Raw genomic sequence first — 9,591 nt, 5'->3', positions numbered from 1 at the left:
ACGGTTTTAAAATGGTATCATGTACAGTATGGCCGGTCTGTTTATGTTTGTGTGCACAGGCTTTTTTCAAGTTTGAACACATAACTGTGAAAGGATTAGTATGTGTATGTCAGAGACAGAGGGAGAGGCAACCACAGAAAGATAAACGAGGAAGTGTGAATACATTAAATACACTGTGTAGATATTGTTTGTGGACCTTTCAGCTCAAGGAAATCCTTGTTTCAACATTCTGTCCTAGCTGGAATGTTGCCTGTGAGGCTCTTTTAAAGTGTTTGGGTCTAAATGCCATGTCTGCTACACCCCATGAAACTGTCTTAATCCACTTTTTTCCCTCGGTTTTATTACTGCTGGAGAAAACACTAGGGGTAGAGAGAGCCCCAGCCCCGGGCCTCTATTCCCATTCCACACACCCCATAAGTCAGTCACAGATAATTAAATAGGAGTTATTTACACTCGTTTTCCCTCCTCTGCCTTTCTGGCGCTTTTATCATTTCTCTCTCCTTCTCTTTGTACAGTACTGCACGCAGCCAGACCTTGTCAAAGTCTGGCTGACACCAGTGAAGGCCTGTAGAAGCATAATAACTTGAAACAAAAAAAAAAAGAAGAAACAAGACTCTTATGAGCTCACATCAATGTCACCCCCTCATTAAACAATCACACAGAGCATCTACACAATGTTAATCCCTGTGTGCGCCACAAAATGCCTCAGCACTTCTAAACACAGAGCAAAGACAAATGAGCAGATGAGGATTTGCTTGAGCCAGGTCTGAAGAATTCAGCTGCCTAATGTCAGCATTATATATTTACTCTGGAGTCAGGCAAACGGCAGCTTTTCATCACAGGGATGAATTAGACCCCGCCGCAGTGCTATGGCGTCCATTACAGGCCTCAGCAGCTCTATAAATCAAAGGATCACAGGGGCATGTGGGGTCCGCTCCTCCTCAGCCCCTATCAGCCCCATCCTGGGGGTTTTGTTTGACTGCTGTTCTAGCCAAACCCACTGCTTTGATACAACCACGGAAAGCCATGGAAATGCCCCAAGGGCCAACAGGACCTGGGCATGCTGAGAAACCTCTTTAACTGAAAAGCTGTCCCCTTAAAATATCCACAACAGGAAACAGCCATCAGTCATCGACACGCCAAAACAGCTGTTACCAGCCTACATCAAGGGGACACATGAAAGGAGTTGCTCCCTGTTGTTTGAGCCCTCCCTTGTTTCATTCTCTCGCTGCCTTTGTCTGGCTTTTCCCATTGCCCTCCTCCTTGGTCTCCTTTTAAACGCCCCCTTGCTTATGCAACCCCACCTACACTGCAGTGACTTACCCACTCACCCTTCTAACAAGTGGATGACTGCGTGATAAACAAGAGTATAATCGAAGGGCTCAACTTAACTGGCAGTCTGCATTGTAAAAGAACGTTTGAAATCCCTCTAAGCTCTCAGCGTTACCTTTAAATCTCACAGTGAGAAAGCAGTTGTTATGCGTCACCTGTTTATGTGTCTCGCCCTACGGTGGCGACAGACAGTTTTAAACAAACAGACGGATTCAAAAGAAGATTGTACAGCACTTAGCCCGGCGGCGTGCACATTTGCGTTCGCAAATTCTCGGATCCCTGCAGGTCATTCAAGCGTGAGTGGCACTGTGTGGGTGATGAGTGACGGCTAAGCCTAATGATGACAGGTCAAACAGTGATGCTGTTGAGTGAGGCTGCAGTGACTTCATCCTCCTCATGCTGCCTTTCCACTCAGCAGCAGATAAACGGCAGCAGTCATTATGATCAAGGAGCAGGCTGATGGCAGTGCAGTTTGATAAGGCCAGGCCGCGCTGTGAAATGTCAACAATTTTGCGTATTAAACCTCAAAAGAAAGTCTTGTTCGGGTTTTCTTTAGCCAGCGATCACTGATCCATGAAACTACTTTAAACAGACTGAACATAACAGTGTTGTAATATCTTGGATTACGGATAGTGTAATTATGGCCATCTGACTGAGTTGAACCAGGATGGAAATCCCCATAAAGCACAGTTTGTTGTCCTTTATGGAAAATGAGATTAAGTTATAGGCCTTACTACTGAGGCAGCCAAAGAGGGACCATACTATATTACAGTTCCTTTTTGTTCAGGCACAAAATGGACACCACTTAGTGAGGATGCATCTGTACTCGTAAACTGACTCTTGACATTAGAGTGTTTGTGGATGGCGTGTTTGTAAAAACTAAAGATACCATGCAAAATACATAAAACTTGAATCATGTGAAATTGCTTTAACCTGGAAAAATTGAATTAAGCCCGGGAGCAATGGCCATTTGGTTACTATAATCCAATAAAGCCATTAAAATACCACTGTCCACGGACAGTAGGTTAGTATTTTGAATTAAATAGACTATTGACAACATTGGGATGGTTACATTCCAAATAAATAAATACATATTTTCGATAGCTGGCAGTTAACCCAGAGATATTTGCCTCTAGGGGTATTTGTTTTCTTACTCATTAGATGGATTTCATCCATGCTTAAACTTTTTTTTTTATTATTATTTAATTTATTTATTATTTATTTTGTAAAATTTTATTACTAGTTCATGTGTAGTTTGCATGAGGCTTATGGAGGTCACTGACACAGATTTCCACCGACATTACAGGCTGGCGATGAGGGTGAGGCCTGGAGACAAACCGCGCCCCCTCCCTCACCCCGCCCCTGCTTTTAAATGCGGGCACTTGTGATTGGACGGCGGCTCTATGCTTTGAAATCCCTCCCCTCACGTCTTTAGTATGTGGAAGAAGTGAGGTACTGTGAGGCTGCTGCAGAGGGAGAGAGACGCGCACACGGGACGACTGTCGCACACACCAACCTCTGCGGGGAGATTCCTGCAACTTGCCTCGTATTTTGATGAGCAGCGACTACTCGTGGTATTTTCCAATCTTTTTTTTCCCAACACTGGATAAAGGAATATTCAGGGATAATTAACGGGTAAAGTTGAAGAGCCCGATAAAGGATGACATTTTCGCGATTTGTTTCTACATAGAGACAGCTCGGTCCGACACGGAGGACGCGCACTGCGCACAGCGCTTTTGGATTTACGCACTTTCTTCGATCAAAATTATCATCATGAAATGTGCTGCTTAGTTAAATTCAACTCTGCGGCCACTCGTTACATGCCTTCGTCCCTCTTCAAGCCCCGATCCAGATGAGAGATCTTCCCGGTGGACCTGAACCTCTGTTACGCAGCCAGTCCCCGGAGCGCACCACCGCCGACGTCAGCGGTGATCCACACCGGACAGGAGCGGAGAAACCGTCCGTTTCCACATCTACGTCTTGCCCTTGTCCCTCGGATCCCTCGCGCCAGGCCAAAAGGCTTCCCATCAGGGTCGTAAAAATGTTGACTGCGCACAGCGGCCACTTGCTGCACCCAGAGTACCTCCAGCCCCTCACATCCGCGCCCGTCAGCATTGAAGTAAGTAAATAAAAAGCCGATTTTTCACAAGATGCTTTGGTATCATCGGATACCCTTGTTATTTCAAATATTTTTAGTACACAGTCTGCAGTAATTTTTATTTTCACAAAAACGCCATACGCGCCATTTTACGCACGGTGATATTTTGTGGCACTAAAATTATAAATTGAAAAACTACTAAAAAATACATCTTAAAAATTAAATTAATTGTTTATAATCAGAGATATAAAATAATTATATTTTATCTTCTTAACTAATTTATGGTGTTTTTGATTTCATTTTTCCTTTTCTTTTTACAAAACTTTGCTTAAACTTTGTAATAATCTCTACTAATTTTGTTATATTTAATACTAATAATTTTAGTAATATTAAGGCAAGAAAATGTATTTTCTGAAATTGATTATGTGTTGACCATAAAAAGTAGTAGTTAATTTGTATATGTTTTAAAGAGCTGCTATGACGCTAAGATTTAATTTATTCAGCACATTTCCAGATTGTTCACCACTTCTTTTTTTCTCCTCAGCTGGATGCCAAGAAGAGTCCTTTGGCTCTGCTGGCCCAGACCTGCTCTCAAATTGGCAAACCAGACCCCCCCTCTTCCTCCAAGTTGGCCTCTCTATCCTCCGGTAGTCTGGGAGACAAGGAGTCCTCCAGTCGGTCAGCCAAGCCTGGAGAGCAGCACCAGTCCCTGGAGGACAAGTCCAGCTTCAAGCCTTACTCCAAGACATCAGGGGACTGTCGTAAGGACGTTCTTGTGACAAAGGGGCCCTCAGATAAAGCATCTTTTAGAGTTCCAAATGGAAACTCTAGTGGTGGCAGAGATACGTGTCCAACCTTTCCTTCTCATTCACGGTCGCCCAGTTCCAGCTCTCCTCCCCTGCACACTCAGAGCCAGCCCCACAGACAGAGTCATTCCCCTTCCACGCAGCCGTCGCCACACTCCCAGGCCCAGCACATGGACAACAAACCGGGGAGTTCAGAGCAGACCAGCTCGGACAGTAACAACAGCAGTGCTGGCAAAAAAGACTCAGATGCCTCTAAGTCAGGGATGGATGGGGCTCAGTTAGCCAACTCGAGCCACGTACGGGCCAGCGCCAACTCCAGCAATGCCAGCTCTGCCAGTAGCCCACGGCCAGAGAGCAAGACCGACACGCAGGTCTCTTCTCAGTCTGGCCTGGGGTCTGGGCACATTGCCCCAGTCTCCCCTTTTAAACCTGGACATTCTGTCTTCCCCTTGCCTCCTGCTAATATGGGCTACCACGGCTCCATTGTGGGGGCCTATGCTGGTTACCCCTCCCAGTTTGTTCCCGGCTTGGATCCTACCAAGTCTGGTTTGGGCTTAGGACTTCCAGGGAAGCACCCCAGCTCCAGCCCACTCACTGGAGCCTCACCCCCATCTCTGATGCAGGGTTTATGTCGGGACCCTTACTGTCTGAGTTATCCCAATGCACCCCACCTAGGAGGCAGCAACTGCTCCACCTGTGTCCATGACCCCTCGAGCCTCAAGTCTGGTTTTCCACTTGTTTACCCTTCACACCACCTTCACTCCTTACACTCCAACTCCTTGTCCTCCAGCACCACCCCCACCCTTTCCCACCCCCTGTACACGTATGGTTTCATGATTCCCAATGAGCCGCTGCCCCACGCCTGTAACTGGGTGTCTGTTGGAGGTCCCTGTGACAAACGTTTTGCCACGTCAGAGGAGCTACTAGCCCACTTGCGTACTCACACAGCTCTGCCTGGAATGGTGGACAATAAGCTGTTGTCAGCCTATCCTTCATCTGTCTCATCTGCAGCTTCCTGCCATCTCCACTTGCCCCCACCCAGCAGCCCAGGTACCCTGCCAAGCTCCTTCTCCCTCCGAGGCTCCCCTGGTTTGGGCCTGGCCCGCTACCATCCCTACAGCAAATCCCACTTGTCCGGAGCACCAGGACTTCACATGCCATCCCTCCCCTCCTCCTCAGCCTATTACTCCCCCTATGCCCTCTACAGTCAGAGACTGGGCTCAGCCTCGGCTCTTGGATACCAGTGATATCTGAAATAACGTTAACACCCACAGACTGCAGGCACGAGCTTGAACTCTCCAGAGCGGCCCTAAAGATGGATTCTCGAGAACGGGGGTTATCACCAGTACAGGGCATCATGCCCGCTGGCTCGCCTGCCAGGAATACCACCTGTTAGCCTCAGGATTGTGACTGGTGCTCCAAAGGAAAAATGACTTTGATGGATTGTCTGCAGCAGAAAAGCAACAGACTTTAATGATTAAAGATGGCAGGAGGCAGAGCTTGAAAATGATGAAATTGTGGGATTATTACAACAGTCTTGATTTTCTTTCTTTTTGTTTTGCTTTTCTTTATATCTGTCTCCCAGAACTGAAAGTCTGTATTTATTTTTCACTCAAGCGCTTGGTATTCAACTCTGAGGGGGGAAAATTTTGCTGTCCAAATAAGTTGTTCATAAGTATTCTAACTGAAAAAGAATGATTTAAGTATAGTACCATTATGCCTATCATACACTCTAAAAATAAAAATGTTGCACCACGATAAAGATGGACTGTGAGGCTTTATTCTGGGACCTCTTTTATCCCATTTTTCTCTCTGCTGTTGTTTTTTTCCCCTCATCCTCCACTGCGTATGTAGACTCTGGAGAACTGCATGTCCTTGAGAAATATCTTGAACAATGGCATTATTTTTATGTGTAAATATGCAAAGATGTAATATTTTTTCAAGCTTACAAGGGGCCAGCAAGTCGGGGTCACGAGTATGAATGGTGCACAGATAAGAAAACAGTACATAAATAAAAACAGTGATGGCTGCGCTGTCCGACAGGAAGAGGTCTTATTTTGTTAAATAAATGATACGTGATTTCATTTTAACTTGTTTTTTCCTCACTGAACGCTATATATAGTGCCACAATGTAGCTTTTTGTCACAAGCATCAGAAGATGCAATAAATCTTGTCAGACTGCAGCACTGCACTTATCTAAGGCCATCTATCATTACGGCCCTTACAGCCACGCTATATGTGGCTATGTGTAATATTTCATGGCTCATATCAGTTGACAGGGAGTCCCAAAGAGGGCAGGCTAGGTCACATTAGGCCTGTTAGCTTGTCTCTGAGGACTTTCATCCCTCCTCCTCCTTCCATCATCCACATTGCTTTTGTAGTTGCGAGTGCAGCTTTTAATTGCTGATTCTTGTTTGTGAGGCCTGGAAACAGCTTCCTCAGCAAAGTGGATGGCTATGTGGAGTGGCTGCCAGGTCACTGGGACTTCAATAATGACCTGAGGGAGGTGCCGACCCAGGACCTCCTCACGGTCTGACGGATTGGCCTGCAACACAAAGGCCAGGGCTGACAATGGGAGGCGGTTAATAGAGAAATATTCATCAAAGCATGACACCTCCCCTGAGGAGAGGTCTCTTTTACAGGGACCCACAAACATGGAGGCCTCCGTCCTGATGTGAAGAGCCATTTCTTGACTCTTTCTGCTGTTTACCGGAGTCAGCGTTCTCAACTCAGGGCTCTTAGACACTAATTCATAGGGAAGGACTGGGTCCACCTTAAAGCTGCGCCACTGCCATTAGAGTCTTTTGGCCTTGATAATGTGTCCACGTCTCCACTCAATTTGTCTGACAGGGCGTAGGTGGCGCAGAGCGCTGAGGCTCTAGTCTAGGAGGCGGCTATTGACCCCGACTCCCAGACTCCTCTACTCTCGCGGTTCATTAGCACTCCAGACAGGGGAGAGGCAAGCACAGGTGTCACTTGACAGGACCATTAACAAAATGGATGACCCTCCCAAACCGCATCTAGCCCCTGCCACACCAGCAAGGTCACGGCGCCCTGATCACTGCTCTGGGCAGCTCTTTGGGACGTCACACTTATTTTTCTTCTTTAGAAACTAGAGCCAGGCTCTTCTCTAGAACAGGACAGACTTACATTTTTGTTGTTGTGTTTCTGATGGAGTTCATAAAGCAGTCCAGACAAAATAGGTCAAGGATATTCTGGTTTAGCGCTGTACTGCGTGTGATGTATTTAAGGCAGCACACTTCTTTATAACTTGCGGAGTTGTTCTACAGCAGATATGCTGGATTATGTTGCCCCCTAAAGCTGCGTTGATGAAGTGCAGGTGAAAATAGGTTGAAGGAGGGCAGGTACCTCTCTTTCAGCACACCAAGGGTTGAAGCACACACACAAAGTGTTATCTTGTTTTTGATATGTATGAATGTGGCTGCTGGGATGCTGCTTTACAAACTGTAGATAGAGAAGTGGCTACCTTGGCTCAAATGTGAAGATGATTCACGCTGGAGGTCACGCAAAGGGGAGAACTTTCAATCTTGTCGGGGAGGTGGAATTAATTCCACTGTTGCCAGTTTACACTCGTTCATCAAATGCCTCACTATTCTCCCTATCCCGGCGCTCATCAATCTCCTCCATCTATCTTCTTCCCCCCCACACTCTCGCAGCTGAGTCAACACCCACACACTCTATTTATGTCGCCTGAGTGAGACTATGTGTGTGTGTGTGTGTGTGTTTTCAGTCCTTTGTCCACCAAGGGTGACACATGTGTGACTGATTTCTTTGAGGCTGCGTTAATGTTTCTAACAAAAGTGGTCATACTACATTAGTGAAAGTTCTTAAGAAAACAGTATATTCCTATTCGCAGCGACAAACAATACATGAATTTGTAAAATTACATTTACATGTATGTATGTGTTTTATGTAAAACTATATATAAAAAAAATAAATTCAGCTCAATCTTACTGTCAGACATTTCTAAAAACTAAAATTCTGCGACTCTAGTTTGTGTTCATCTTGGCAAACATATAACCAGTTTACAATTAATTTTATATAACAGGAAAAAGCAGACAAATAGAAAGTTACTCTGATGTTTTTTTTGTGCTGTTTTAACTGTTAATATTATTGCAGGGGAACAAAAAAAGTCAACATTTTCTTATTTCTTAACAAAAGTTATAAAACAAAATCCACTTAGTATCATCTCTTAAACACTAATTATTTCAGACAAAATTCAAGAATGAAACCCGAAAATAAATGATTCAACCTAGCAGTATTTCTGTTGATCAGAGGAGCTTCTGTCATATTCAAGTTAAATTAAGAGTTGTAGCCACGGTTCTGCTGCTAGAATGACAGGAGTAACCAGAGTAGTAGTAGCGGTAGTATCAGGAGGTGGTGATGGTGATGGAGGGGACTAATATTTTCCCCTCTGTGCGTCAGTGCAGAGACGGTGGAGAGTGCCACTGTGAGGTCCTGAGCAGCGGCTGACAGGCTTAGTGATTAATGACGACAGGGTGTGGAGCTGCTCTTCAATTAGACGCCAGCTCTACCCCAGCTCACCATCGCTGCTGACAGCCAGAGAGAGAGAGAGGGGAAGGGTACTCTGTCTTTCTCTCCCTTGCTCTCTGTGTCTTCAGAACAAAACATTAACCTCAACTCCATGACTACCACCTCTGTGTTTAACATCAGGACACAATACAGAGCCTTCGGCATCCAACAGTGACCGCAGTGTTAAAGCAACCCAGATGGCGTGAACACATCCCTCATCAGGGCCTGTCACACAGTCTCTGCTTTATTTCTCCACATAAACCCTGTGACTGACTCTTTCTCTACATGCCTGTTTCAACTCCTCTCTCATTCACGTCTGCAGCCAGGCATGCTGAAAGGCTCTCCGTGGAAAGAAAATAACAGCCACATCGAAGATTTCCAGGTAGTTTTGCAGGTGGAGTACTGGTTGGAGCAAGTATAGTAGTGTTTGATCAGGGGTAATTAAATGATTGCAGACAATGCCTTGAATTATTAGTGGTTGAGTCTATGGATACAGTATGGATAGACATACGTGTTGACTCAGATTCCTGTGGTTTGTTTTTTCAGAAATAGGAATGTGGCATTCAGGAAGAAAACCAAAAGAGATGATTAACAGTTTTCTTAATAGACTGTCCCAGATCATTGTGGTGAATGTTTTATAGCCTTCTTGATTTTATTGTCATAGAAGTAGCATGTAAACTGGATCCAAGCACGTCGCCCCAGGTTTCAGATTTTCCCACACAGGCCCTGAATGATGTGAGGTGGATTTCGTCTAGTTTGAACTCACATTATAATTATTTCTTACTTTAAATGATAACACAG

At 45.2% G+C, this 9,591-nt stretch overlaps 1 protein-coding gene across 1 annotated transcript; it reads left to right on the top strand.

Moving 5' to 3' along the window:
* Nucleotides 1–2,785: 2,785 nt before the first annotated feature.
* Nucleotides 2,786–5,994, top strand: znf703 (zinc finger protein 703). Its single transcript, XM_047592678.1, has 2 exons — nucleotides 2,786–3,451; nucleotides 3,975–5,994. Exons 1-2 carry the CDS (start codon nucleotides 3,185–3,187, stop codon nucleotides 5,481–5,483), a joined length of 1,776 nt encoding a protein of 591 aa, XP_047448634.1. The 5' UTR covers nucleotides 2,786–3,184; the 3' UTR covers nucleotides 5,484–5,994.
* Nucleotides 5,995–9,591: the final 3,597 nt, after the last annotated feature.

This window comes from Mugil cephalus, chromosome 8 (genome assembly GCF_022458985.1).
Source record: "Mugil cephalus isolate CIBA_MC_2020 chromosome 8, CIBA_Mcephalus_1.1, whole genome shotgun sequence".
Lineage (NCBI taxonomy): Eukaryota > Metazoa > Chordata > Actinopteri > Mugiliformes > Mugilidae > Mugil > Mugil cephalus.
The sequence above is the reverse complement of the archived record's forward strand: the minus strand, read 5'-3'. Positions and strand labels throughout refer to the sequence as shown.

What these genes read in the sequence shown, in the direction of transcription:
- znf703 (XM_047592678.1), top strand. Translation starts at nt 3,185, where the DNA reads ATGAGAGATCTTCCCGGTGGACCTGAACCTCTGTTACGCAGCCAGTCC. An exon ending in CCGCGCCCGTCAGCATTGAA is followed by an intron (nt 3,452 to 3,974) that starts GTAAGTAAATAA and finishes TTTTCTCCTCAG; the next exon opens with CTGGATGCCAAGAAGAGTCC.